The 13808-nt window shown below is 49.5% G+C and overlaps 1 protein-coding gene across 1 annotated transcript in view; it reads left to right on the top strand.

Annotated features, from left to right (window-relative positions):
- Positions 1-13808, top strand: part of dock7 (dedicator of cytokinesis 7) — a 63448-nt gene that overhangs the window by 35780 nt on the left and 13860 nt on the right. Inside the window, exons 21-33 of the mRNA XM_084462128.1 lie at positions 589-753; positions 1236-1405; positions 3787-3876; positions 5350-5445; positions 5586-5726; positions 5839-5952; positions 7419-7586; positions 7767-7906; positions 8483-8652; positions 8829-9004; positions 9096-9278; positions 9875-10010; positions 11675-11771. Coding sequence (XP_084318254.1) covers positions 589-753; positions 1236-1405; positions 3787-3876; positions 5350-5445; positions 5586-5726; positions 5839-5952; positions 7419-7586; positions 7767-7906; positions 8483-8652; positions 8829-9004; positions 9096-9278; positions 9875-10010; positions 11675-11771 — 1846 coding nt within the window. The remainder of the gene's footprint in view (positions 1-588; positions 754-1235; positions 1406-3786; positions 3877-5349; positions 5446-5585; positions 5727-5838; positions 5953-7418; positions 7587-7766; positions 7907-8482; positions 8653-8828; positions 9005-9095; positions 9279-9874; positions 10011-11674; positions 11772-13808) is intronic.

The raw sequence follows: 13808 nt of genomic DNA, 5'->3' as shown, positions 1-13808 counted from the left end.
CGACATAGCCTATGTTTCCTGGCAACCATTTAATTCAGAACTATAGCCTATCGCGGAAGATTTTGTAAATACAAAAATGATAAGTGATCAGTAAATACATGATTGAATGTTACTACTGAGTGTTTTTTGCGAATATAATATATGTAGTAACCGTTGTAGAAAAGCAATTGACCACTTGAGGCAGTGGGTTACAGGGGATTTTACCACAGCTACGGGGGTTTTCTAACAGCGCCTCGTAGCTGTGGTAAAATCCCCTGTAACCCACTGCCTCTCGTATTGAATTGCTTAAATCTACAACACAGGTCAACGCTTCAGTGTGTTCTTACAAACCCTGACCCTATAAAGTGACCAAGCCCGTCCATCCCATAATGCTCTGTCTCCCAGCTGTTGCTCCTTTCACAGCGCATCGTCATACAGGAAGTGATTGACGACACTTCAGTCTCAAAGTGCCAGACTGTAAATGTGTGTGTGTGTGTGTGTGTGTGTGTGTGTGTGTGTGTGTGTGTGTGTGTGTGTGTGTGTGTGCGCGTGTGCGTGTGCGTGTGCGTGTGCGTGCGTGTGTGTGCGCGTGTGCGTGTGCGCGTCCAGTGAACCTGGGCCAGGCGTCGTTCGAGGTGATGGCGTCCATCGTGAACCGTCTCCACAAGTACCTAGACACCAGCCAGGACCTGCATGGGCGCAACAGCCTGCTGTCCTCCTACATCCACTACGTCTTCCGTCTGCCCAACATGGACCCCAACTCCCCCTCACCAGGTACACACACACACACACACACACACACACCACTCCATCAGGGTTTTCTCTTCATCCCTGTCCTGGTTCTGTCTCTGTTCAGTCTAAGTCAACGCTGCGTGTCTTGACTTTTACAGTCAGCAAACATAGTCCAGTACATGGGACAGTAGTCATTGGGACACTGGTACGGGTCGTCTCTGTCTTCTGTCTAACTCGTTTGTCTTTACTGTGTTACCACCCAGACCCTCAATGTTTCTAAATCTTTATTGAAGACCCACTTTTTCTCCCTGGCCTTCAGTTGTAGTTGAGCCTGACTCCCAGACTAGTGTGTGTATTGTTGTCTTTGTGTGTATTGTTGTGTGTGCGTGTATGGTTGTGTGTGCGTGTATAGTTGTGTCTTTGTGTTGAGTTGAGTTTGAGTTGAGTGTGGTTGCCCTTGGCTGTTAATATCTCCGTGGCGTTGCGTCCGTCCGCCCGCTAACGACCGCGGTGTGTGCTCGCAGGGCCGGGGGGTCTGGGGGGGTCGGTCCACTACGCCACCATGGCGCGGTCAGCGGTCCGGCCCGCCAGCCTCAACCTCAACCGCTCGCGGAGCCTCAGCAACAGCAACCCGGACATCTCGGGCACGCCCACCTCCCCCGACGACGAGGTGCGCTCCATCATCGGCAGCAAGGTAAAGAACCCGATTGGTCGACACGCGACCTTTGAGGTACGGGGGGGTCACTCGCGACCTTTGGGGTGCGGTCAGCGAGGCCAGTTTGGGATTCTACACAGTTTGAAATGCACAAGATGAACGTTTGGATTCAGCGCGTCATTATAATACGCAGGATTTATACCGGGCAGATGAACTGTAGAGCGTTTCTCAACTCTGCGTCATGTAACCTATATAGCTGATGGGCAAACAGCACCAGGAACATCTTATCTCCCTGACCCTGAAATACCAGACTGACACACGCACACACACACGCACACATTTAAACACACACCCTGCAGAGGAAAGCCAGCTTCAGCAGGTAGAGAACAGTGTGCCTAAACCTGCAGCCTGTGAACGGTGAACTCTGCAGAACACGATAGTGAGAACCCACTAGTCCAGCATCGTGAAAGAACGTAGTCAACTGTATCTATGTATTGATTTGGAATCATTTTGGTCACTTAAAACACGACTATTTGAATCTTTGAACATGATTTGACCCCAAAAGTGCTCCGGTACTCGATGCAGGCTAGGAGTGAGTAATGTCCTGCCCTCCCTAATGCTCGTGGCTAACGTGTGAAGAGATGGACGCCGCCCCCCTGTGTGACCAACAACACCCCTGCCGCCCCCTAACCAAAACCGCCCTCTCTCATCTCAGGGGGAGGGGAGGCCATTCCTCACGGGAGAAAAGCTGCTTTTTGCATCGCTCTTTTAGGTGTCAATCATGGGTTCTTGACTTGTGTGTAATGAAATGTTGTGGAAACCTTTCTTTTAACGAGCTAACTTTGTACCCCCTTTGTCTCACGGTCCTCTTTTTAACCTTTAACCTGTCGCTGTTCCCTCCCCTGCGCTCGCCGCCCTCCCCCCTTCGCTCCTGCCTGTCCGCTCCTCGCCCCCCCCCCCCAACCTCCGACCTCTCCGCCCCAGCAGGGCTTAGACCGCTCCAACTCCTGGGTGCACACCATGGGGTGTAAGAGCGCCCCCTGGGGATCCAGCCCTGGGTCAGCTCCAGAAACCATGCAGGTGGTTCAACAACGCCCACCCCCCACCATCCCACCCCCCCACCATCACCACCCCCTAAAATAACTACCACCACTCCCACCCTAACTCCAACCCACTTTCTCAGGCTTTGTCACGAGAGTCACAGCCGCCTCCACTGCCTCCCCGTAGTGTCCCCTGTCACGCGTCACCTCCATGCTTTTATCCAACACTTCTCTGTCCCCTAGTGCAATAAGGGCGTAGTGAATCTATTTCTAGAAAGGTCGCCCTTTCTTTTCTACATTTATCATCATCGCAGATACATTTTAGCTGACTTAAAAAAAAAAAAAAAAAAAAATAGCCAACACATCCACACACCAAAAGAAAATGAAACAAACTCAGCCCGACCACTTAGCACGAGAGTAGCGTCCGGATACACGGCCATCTTTGTTTTTTAGCGAAAGCTCAGCTGGGCTCTCTTTCCCCTCGGTGTTTGTGTATGAAGATGTAAAATCCTCTCATACTCTGGCCGGGCCTTTTCTCCCAGGCAGTTTAGAGGCTTGTGCTTTCACATTCCCCTCCCTCCAGGGCCCGGTTCTCTCTCTCCTCTCCCCATCCCTCCATCTCCTCTCCTCCTGCTGCCCACCTCCCTTCATCTCCCCCGTCAGGAACCCCCACGCATGCCCTCCTCCGCTAATACCATTCACTGTGTGTGTGCGTGTGTGCGTGCGTGCGTGCGTGCGCGCGCGAGAGATGCTATGCACATTGGGTGAAAGCAGGTGTGTGTGTGTGTGTGTGTGTGTGTGTGTGTGTGTGTGTGTGTGTGTGTGTAAGCCAAGCTTGACTTTCCTCTATCTGTCCGTCTGCTGTAGCTACCGTCTCTGTCGTCCTCTGTGTGTTGTCCTTTGATGTCCTGCAGGTTTTGTCCTCTTTTAGAGACATCTGAACAGAAACAGTAATGTTAAGTATCAGACCTCTCAGAACCAACCAGTCATGACAGTATGAGTTCATAATCACAGTAAATCTAAGGGTTCTTAAGCACGTACAGTAGCAACTCTTCACTCTTACAGCAAGGCTGCAGGGAATTCATGTTTTTGGTTATAGCTTTACATATTTCCGAAATCTGAGGGCAAGTTGTTCTGTGTCATGTCTTTGTGTAACAGATGTGCGTGTGTGTGCGTGAGCTTGTTCATGTGTGTTTCTGTTCACATTTGCCTGTTTGAAATCGAGCGTGTTGTGTGTGCGTGCGTGCGTGCGTGCGCGCGTGTGTGTGTGTGTGCGCGCGCGTGTGTGTGTGTGAGAGAGATCCTGCAGATGCCTCTCCTCCAGCTGAGAAGGTGTCCCACGCGCTAATCTGTTGTCACGTTCATTCATCCCACCCATAGGCCATGGAGCGATGTGGCAATCGCATGTCTTCGCACACTGAGAGCGCCAGTTTCTTGCAAACTTTAACTGGACGGTTGCCCACCAAAAAGGTATCACTGCACAGGGGGAGGAGCCAGCCCCCCTGGCCCTGCCTCCGCCGCTCTGTCTGTGGATGCGTGCCTGTTGATTGGTTGTTGTGATTGCTGGTTACTGTACGGTCTTGTCAGATGCAGCAAGTGTGTGTATGTCCTGCCTGTTGTCATGGATACAGTTTGGAATGATGGGATGTTTGTGGATGTTTTCGAGCCCCACTAACCCTAGTAGCCCCTTAACTCTCGTTGAGTAGGGGAACAGCACTTAGACATGATGTTCATATCTCACCAGTCTCCCTTTTCAGTGTTGCGAGACACAGCAGCCCAAGTGGATTTCTTTCTCCCAGCAATATAGCTAACGTTACATAGAGCAATAGAATACAGCATAGATGAGGGGTTCCCAAATTGTTCCCCTTGGCTCAAACCCTGTCTGAAGCATCGTAGTGGGGCGCAGGCCCATTCATGATTGACCATGTCCTCAACTGATTATTACATTCGGTAATAATCATGCCATTGTATAGTTTCTCTCCAATATGTTACGCAATGGGTCGATTCAAGATTCAAATAAAAGTTGTACTGTCTATTTTTGGGACTAAAAATGAAAACATGTCGTTGGCTTGGTGGCCTGGATTGACCTGGATTTATAAAGGGACAGGGACAGATTCTGGATTTTTAAAGGGACATGGACAGATTCTGGATTTATAAAGGGACAGGGACAGATTCTGGATTTATAAAGGGACAGGGACAGATTCTGGATTTATAAAGGGACATGGACAGATTCTGGAGGAGAAACCGACAGAAAAGGACAAAACAGATTTTGGAACCCCTCGCATACCTGTATAGATGTTTATAGTGTTAAGTTGTCAAAGGTTGTTAGAGGGACCCAGATTAGTGGTGATTCTTGCTGTTGCCTCGTCACTCACGGTGTCTCTCCTCCTCTCCTCTCCTCTCCTCTCCTCTCCTCTCCTCTCCTCTCCTCTCCTCTCCTCTCCTCTCCTCTCCTCTCCTCTCCTCTCCTCTCCTCTCCTCTCCTCTCCTCTCCTCTCCTCTCCTCTCCTCTCCTCTCCTCTCCTCTCCTCTCCTCTCCTCTCCTCTCCTCTCCTCTCCTCCCCTCTCCTCTGTTCTCCTCTCCTCTGTCCTCTCCTCTCCTCTGCTCCCCTCTCCTCTCCTCGGCTCCCTCTGCCCTCCCCTCTCCTCCCCTCTCCTCTCCCCTCCCCTCACCCCTCCCCTCCCCTCTGTCCTCTCTCTCCTCTCCTCTCCTCTCCTCTCCTCTCCTCTCCTCTCCTCTCCTCTCCTCTCCTCTCCTCTCCTCTCCTCTCCTCTCCTCTCCTCTCCTCTCCTCTCCTCTCCTCTCCTCTCCTCTCCTCTCCTCTCCTCTCCTCTCCTCTCCTCTCCTCTCCGTCTGTCTGTCTGTCTGTCTGTCTGTCTGTCTGTCTGTCTTTGTGTGTGTCTGTCTGTCTGTCTTTGTGTCCATCCATCTGTCTGTCTCAGCTGTTCCACGAGGAGCTGGCCCTGCAGTGGGTGGTGAGTAGCGGCAGCGTCCGAGAGGGAGCGCTCCAACAGGCCTGGTTCTTCTTCGAGCTCATGGTAAGAGAAGCGCATTACGCCCTGATCTCACCTCAGACCCTCCTCCACTGATGAGCCAGGCACGTGGTTATAGTCCCGCTCGTTCTGGGACACCGTGATCTTGACCCACACGCCCATGTCCACCTGTAACTGACCCCCAGGTGAAGAGCATCATCCACCACCTCTATTTCACCGACCGCCTGGAGTCGCCCAGGAAGAACCGCTTCCCCGAGCGCTTCATGGATGACATCACCGCACTGGTCAGCACCATCGCCGGCGATATCGTCTCACGCTTCCAGAAGGTAGGGGCGACTCAGCGTTTTTCTTGTAAAGAGAGCCTATCCTAACTAAACCGAGACGTGTGAGTGTGGACAGCTTTGACCTCTGACTCCGTCGTGCCGTCCCTCCAATCAGGACCTGGAGCTGGTGGAGAGGCTGAACACCAGCCTGGCCTTCTTCCTCAACGACCTGCTGTCCGTCATGGACCGAGGCTTCGTCTTCTCACTCGTCAAGACCTACTGGAAGCAGGTAGAGTACCAGGACTGAACAAGACCATTACATTACATTAAATTACAGTCATTTAGCAGACACTTTTATCCAAAGTGACTAACAATAATTGCATTTATTTATATAATTGCATAATCTAGTGCTGAAGGCAAAGTGCAAGAATAGCAAAGCTATTAATAGCTAAAATACAATACAATAGGTGCTTAAGAGGGAGGATCATTGTAGTACTTCTTGAAGAGATGAGTTTTGATCCTGCGATGAAAGATGGGCAGCGACTCTGCTGTCCTGACATCAGTGGGCAGTTCGTTCCACCACTGCGGGGCCAGGACAGAGAAGAGCCGTGACCGTGTCGATGGACCGCAGGGGCCTCGGAGTGACCACCCCGCAGTCCTGCCGAATCATCTCCCTTTCGGAAGACACGGATTCACCTCTAGTCTACAATTTAGAAGCCTTGAGTTGAGAATGTTTAGGGCTAAAGGGATATTCTGGAATTTTTTAACTAGGCTCATTTTCGACTTACCCATGATGTTTTTGACTGATGGAGATCATTTTCAGTTAATTCCATGCTGTAGATGGCTTTGGGGCGTTCCAATTTCCACTGGTGGCTAATGCTAGTGTAACACAATGAAGTCACGTTTAGCCTGTCCAAAAAACACCCCCAAACACCCAAAGCACACCCAGAAATAAATTAAAGGAGTAGTAAAGGGAAAAATCATGTTTAGCCCTGTTTTAAGGTTACTTATGATCATATTCAATGGTTCAGATCAAAACGTTGACAAAACTAGCACTTTTGAGAAAGTTGATCATTGCTCTACTACCGTTTAGGTCATACAATGGATGTGGGTGGGCACCTTGAAAAATCATTCAAAAACATGTTAAACTCTCGATTTCAAAGACAAGAAGCTCACCGAGGGGGTAATTGGTGTCCGTTGGTGTTCTGACATCAAATTCGCCGCAAAGTATGAATCCTGTAGGGTTTTATTGATCATTTTATGAAATCTTGTATTGACGCAAATCTTGCATTTTATGAATAGACTTGTATTGACGCGAACGTTTTAGATGTGTAGATCAATCCGCAGAGGTGATTCTGGAAGCGGAACTACTTACGGTAGTTGCTAGGCTACCTAGTTTGCGGACGTTTACACGTATGTGCTGCGACTAAATAGTTCTATGCTAAATATTTTAAAAAGCCTTTCCAGATGAACTAGAATCTTACTTTATGGCTAATTATATGTCAGAATGCCAACTAACACCTCGGTGAGTTTCTTGTCTTTGAAATTGAGAGTTTAACATGTTTTTTGAATGATTTTTTAAGGTGCCCATCCACATCCATTGTATGACCTAAACGGTGGTAGAGCAATTATCAGACTTTCTCAAAGTGCTAGTTTTGTCAACGTTTTGATCTGAACCATTGTATATGAACATAAGTGCTGTGCTGATGACGGGTGTGCCCCGCCCCCCCCCCCCCCCCCCCCCCCCCCCCCCAGGTGTCCAGTAAGCTGTATGCGCTGCAGAACCCCACCCTGGAGTCCCTGAGGCTGGACTTCCTGAGGATCGTCTGCAGCCACGAGCACTACGTCACCCTCAACCTCCCCTGTAGCCTCCTGACCCCCCCGGCCTCCCCCTCGCCCTCCGTGTCCTCCGCCACCTCGCAGGTGAGACACACACACACACACACACACACACACACACTCCAACTGGACTGACTCCATAGACATCAACTCCCCCGGGACCCAGGTAACACGCACACACGCTCCCTGCGTTCCGAAGCCCCTGTGGGTGGTTTGGTGTAAACATCCCCTCCTGCGTTCTTCTCCCCCCCATGTTGTCCTCAGAGCTCCGGCTTCTCCACCCACGTCCAGGACCAGAAGATCGCCAACATGTTTGACCTCTCCGTGCCCTTCAGAGAGCAGCACTACCTGGCCGGCCTGGTCCTCACGCAGCTGGCTGTCATCCTGGACCCAGAGGCTGAGGGGTCAGTACGTGTGCGTGCGTGTGTGTGTGTGTGTGTGTGTGTGTGTGTAATGTGTGTACATCAATCAATCAATCAATCAAAGCTTTATTTGTATAGCACATTTCATACACAGAGTCAACACAATGCGCTTTACAGAGAACAAGGGAGGTGGGCAGACAACCCACCCCTACATATTCCAGAGGGAAGCAAAAAAACAGTATCACCCAGGGGCCAGATAAGTGAGCTGTAAAAATTCTTCCCTGACCCCTCTCAACAAGGCGATGGAGAAAGCTCCTGGAAAATGTTTGTCTAACGGCTAAGAACATTTATAGAGCAATAAATTACATTAAATTATATTTTCAGATCAAAAAGGGCTAAAACATCATAGGAGAGACATGGCAAACTCTGGTGTATGTCTGTGTGTGCGCGTGAGTGTGAGTGTGCCTGATAGGTACTGTGTGTGTGTGTGTGTGTGTGTGTGTGTGTGTGTGTGTGTGTGCGTGAGTGTGAGTGTACATGATAGGTACTGTACGTGTGTACAGTATGGAGAGGTTATCTACTCTAATTCTTATCTACTCTTTCTGTGTCTGTCCCCAGGATGTTTGGCTTGCATAAGAAGGTGGTCAGCGTGGTCCATAACCTGCTGTCCAGCCACGACTCCGACCCGCGTTACGCTGACCCAGAGGTCAAGGCCCGCGTCGCCATGCTCTACCTGCCGCTGATCGCCATCGTCATGGAGACGCTGCCCCAGCTGCACGACTTCACAGGTAGTCCGGATGGAACTCCCGACCGGCGCTGCTTGCTTAAGGTTATCAGTGCACCCATAGGGTCGGTCATCTGACCCTTAACCGTGAGGGGGTTACGCTGTCCACACTGGCTGGTAGTGAGCTCTTAGGTAAGGTCAGTCCTAAGGTCAGTTCTCTCTCTCTCTCTCTCTCTCTAGAGTCCCACAACCAGTGGGGTCGCCCCGGGGGGGGGCAGGGGGGCACCGCCGGGTCCGGGGGGGAGGAGGCGGAGGGAGAGGGCAACAGTATGATCAGTCAGACCGTCGCCATGGCGATTGCCGGCACCTCGGTCCCCCAGATGTCCCGACCCAGCAGCTTCATGCTCAACCCGCAGGTACACTTCCTGTCAGCTGGTTTCTCCTGCTCCTCTCTCTCTCTCTCCCTCTCTCTTATCCCTCCTTCTGATTGGCTGACCGTCCCCCCAGGCCGGCCGGCAGCACGGGTCCTTCTCGGCGGAGTCGAGCCGCAGCCTGCTGCTGTGCCTGCTGTGGGTGCTGAAGAACGCGGACGAGCTGCTCCTCCAGCGCTGGTTCACTGACCTGTCCGTCTCCCAGCTCAGCCGCCTGCTGGACATGCTCCACCTCTGCGTCTCCTGCTTCGAGTACAAGGTACGGTACATAAACCCCCCCCCCCCCTCACCGCCAGGTCTGCAAACATGCCCCCCCTGCCCTCCGCCCTATGTGTTGGTCCTCGATGACAAGAATAGAATGTCTTTGTCATTGTGCCAAGGTACAACAAAATTATTATTTTTTTAATTTAAAACTTGAGTGCGCTGGACAACATACAACATCACAGTGTGCGGACAACATCACAATATACAGACAATGTCACACAATAAGAATTTTGTTGTTTGTTTGTTGTTTGTTTGTTTATAACAATGACACTCCCTGCTATGCAGAGCGGGGGGGGGGAGTAGTTTAGCAACTGGCTGCAATCTCAGGACTTTTATTTATTTATATTATTTAACCTTTATTTACTTGAGTTAAAATCTTGACTAGATGGCAAATGTCGCTAATAACCTCTGATGTGTATTTGACGTGGCTGTTAATCGGTTGGGTAGGTGTCTGTGACCCCCACCTCTCTCTGACCTGCCTCATTCCATCTCCTCCCCCTCCCCCTCGGCCACGCGTGTGACCTAACCCTGTCTTCTCTGTCCACTCACCTCATGGAAAAAAAACAGGCCCATGTTGTGTTCACCATGCAGGGGAAGAAGGCCTTCGAGCGCATGAACAGCCTCACCTTTAAGAAGTCCAAAGACATGAAGGCCAAGCTGGAGGAGGCCATCCTGGGCAGCATCGGGGCGCGCCAGGAGATGGTGCGACGCAGCAGGGGACAGCTAGGTGGGCGCGGCACACACACACACACACACACGTTTACATATACCGTATACACAATATATATGTGGGCCGGCCGTGGCTCAGGAGGTAGAGCGGGTCGTCTGGTGATCGTAGGGTCGGCGCTTCGAATCCCGGCCCCCTGACGAAGTATCGGCGGGCGAGACGCCGAACCCCAAATATATCCCAGCGAACGGGCTAGCACCTCGCATGGCAGCGCCGTCACGGGTGTGTGAATGTGTGTGTGAATGTGTGTGTGAATGGGTGAACGAGAGGCCATTGTAAAGCGCTTTGGATGAAAGTGCGCAGTCCATTTACCATCTGTGTGTATGTGTGTGGGTGAGTGAGTGTTTTAACAATCCATTGACGCTGACGTCACAATCCTTGTAAGAGGCATTTTAGTAGTTTTGGAATTTAGATTATTTTCCTAACGTTACATTTAAGTTGACAGATAAATGAGCTGTACATTTATTAATATTATTGTGTTAGTGATTAGTATTTTGCACTGTAATCATTTCTAGCATATACTACAATTATTTATAGCCTATACTATTTCTGCTCCTCTCTGATTGGCTGATAGAGAAAAGACAAGTTAGCCGTTAACGTCTCCAAAGCTGAAGTTGCTGAACCCAGAGAGAGAGAGCAAACGGGTTTTTGGACCATGTAGTAACGTGGGTTTAGTGTCATAATTAGCTATTTCGTATAATTTTTGTTTGTATGTAATGTTTAAATCTTCAGTAAACTGACAAAAGGAGCATCTTGGAGTCACGTGTCAACTACATGCTGAGTTCAGTAACTAAAGTGGGGATTTACAAGACCAGAAGGAACCGCACTTACCTGTAAAATCCTCCTTTTTCTCTCTCCTCCTCCTCTCTCCTCCTTTTCCTCTCTCCTCCTTCTTCTCTCTCCTCCTCCTCCTTCTCTCTCCTCCTTCTCTCCTCCTCCTTCTCTCTCCTCCGTCTTCTCTCCTCCTCCTTCTCTCTCCTCCTCTTCCTTCTCTCTCCTCCTCCTCCTTCCCTCTCCTCCTTCTCTCTCCTCCTTTTCCTCTCCTCCTTCTTCTCTCTCCTCCTCCTCCTTCTCTCTCCTCCATCTCTCCTCCTCCTTCTCTCTCCTCCGTCTTCTCTTCTCTCCTTCTCTCTCCTCCTCTTTCTTCTCTCTCCTCCTCCTCCTTCTCTCTCCTCCTCTCTCCTCCTCCTTCTCTCTCCTCCTTCTTCTCTCCTTTTCCTCTCCTCCTCCTCTCTGCTCCTCCTTCTCTCTCCTCCTCCTCCTCTCTCCTCCTCCTTCTCTCTCCTCCGTCTTCTCTTCTCTCCTCATCCTTCTCTCTCCTCCTCTTCCTTCTCTCTCCTCCTCTCTCCTCCTCCTTCTCTCTCCTCCTTCTTCTCTCTCCTCCTTTTCCTCTCCTCCTCCTCTCTCCTCCTCCTTCTCTCTCCTCCTCTCCTCCTCCTTCTCTCCTCCTTCTTCTCTCTCCTCCTTTTCTCTCCTCCTTCTCTCTCCTCCTCCTTCTCTCTTCCTCCTTTTCCCTCCTCTCCCTCCTCCTTCTCTCTCCTCCTCCTCTCTGCTCCTCCTTCTCTCTCCTCCTCCTCTCTGCTCCTCCTTCTCTCTCCTCCTCTCTCCTCCTTCTCTTTCCTCCTCCTCCTCTCTCCTCCTCCTCCTCTCTCCTCCGCCTGCAGAGAGGAGTCCATCGGGCAGCGCCTTCGGCAGCCAGGAAAACCTTCGCTGGAGGAAAGACATGACCCACTGGCGCCAGAACAGCGAGAGGATGGACAAGTAGGGCTTCCTTCTGTCTGTGTGAAAGACCCAAATATCCTGTTAGATTGTGTGTCAGCGGGGCGTGGACTCCTCTAACTGGGGTTCAGTTTGAGCCAAGTTGAACGGGAGAGGTTGGAAATAATGTCTCATCATCATCATCATCATCATCATGCCATGTCGCATATCTGTTAATCAGTCTTCTCTCCGCGGGTTGAAACGCACGCCTGCGGTCTCACTCTCACATCTCACGTGTGATCTCGTTCCTCTCATGTTCTCATGTGCTGTGTGAGTAGGAGCCACAGATCAGTCAGGTATCGTATGGTCCATGTGACGTGTGGTGCTGCTCCTCTCGCTTACTTCCTGAGTCAGAGGCCCCTCCCCCACTGACCCCGCCTCCTCCCCCCTCCCCCGTAACGACGCCTGTTTTTTTTTGGGTGCAGTGGGACTGCTGTGCTTTTAACCAGTGTGCTTCTGTTGTGGTACTGACGGGCCTGTTATCCCCAGCTTGGGTTTGGACGGGTCAAAGGTCATTCTGTCGCTGTCGTTGCTGCAGTTAGTTTGTTTGTAGTCATGTCCACCATAGTTGTTCACAAATAATGGACGTGAATAATAAGGCCTAAACATTAGGCGTATTATTCCCATTTTAGAACGTTAAGTCTAAATAGAACAGATAGATGTTGAAATCTAGGCTATCCGGATCCAAACGAATCTAAACTCAAATCTAGGCTATCCTGATTTAAACCAATCTAAACTCAAATCTAGGCTCTCCTGATTTAAACCAATCTAAACTCAAATCTAGGCTATCCTGATTTAAACTAATCTAAACTCAAATATAGGCTATCCTGATCTAAACTAATCTAAACTCAAATCTAGGCTATCCTGGTCTAAAGTAATCTAAACTCAAATCTAGGCTATCCTGATTTAAACTAATCTAAACTCAAATCTAGGCTCTCCTGATTCAAACTAATCTAAACTCAAATCTAGGCTATCCTGATCTAAACTAATCTAAACTCAAATCTAGGCTATCCGGACGAAACTCAAATCTCTCCTGATTTAAACATCTAAACTCAAATCTAGGATATCATGATTTAAACCAATCTAAACTCAAATCTAGGCTCTCCTGATTTAAACTAATCTAAACTCAAATCTAGACTATCCTGATTTAAACTAATCTAAACTCAAATCTAGGCTATCCTGATTTAAACCAATCTAAACTCAAATCTAGGCTATCCTGATTTAAACTAATCTAAACTCAAATCTAGGCTCTCCTGATTCAAACTAATCTAAACTCAAATCTAGGCTCTCCTGATTCAAACTAATCTAAACTCAAATCTAGGCTATCCGGATCTAAACTAATCTAAACTCAAATATAGGATATCATGATCTAAACTAATCTAAACTCAAATCTAGTAGGGCTGCCCCCTGAAAGTCGACGCGTCGAATCATCAGTCAGAGACCCTTAAGTCGACAGAGATTCTTTAAGTCGATTTCTGCTCCACTGTCAAGGACTAGGAGGTGGACTAAGATCAAGGACAGGCCAATCATTCGTTTTAGACCTAGGCTATTACCGTAGCTATTTGTTGGGCTGTAAAAGAAGAGTTAAGACTGATATAGCAGAGGGAAGAAGGCAGGGAGCCCCTCTCCCCTCCGCTAAGCGCCTAGCCTAGCCTACTATGCGCCAGCAATCACGTGCATTTCCCAAATGGAATATCACACTGCTTTCCTAAATCAATCTTCTTGTATATCCAATGGTAAAAATAGGGTCTCCCATAGACAGCTTGAGCTCTAACGTCTGTGAAAATGCTTTAGTGGCAGCCAAAACATTTCCTTGTTGACTGCTGCCCAACTATGAGCCGATTCGCGCAAGCATTCAAATGCGCAGTTGAGGAGACTATCGTCAAATTGCCCAACCCTAATGTAGGATATGTGAAACTGTATAAAAACATGGGGCTTCCGAAGTAGATGGACAATGCTAGATGATTCATGTTTAACCAGAAAACAGGTGTATTTTATTGTGCAGCCTGAAATTTTGAGTTGAAAGTTTCACAGCTGTCC

This window comes from Borostomias antarcticus (assembly GCF_949987555.1).
Source record: "Borostomias antarcticus genome assembly, chromosome: 3".
Taxonomy (NCBI): Eukaryota; Metazoa; Chordata; class Actinopteri; order Stomiiformes; family Stomiidae; genus Borostomias; species Borostomias antarcticus.
Note: the sequence above shows the minus strand (reverse complement) of the source record. Positions and strands in the feature narration are given on the sequence as shown.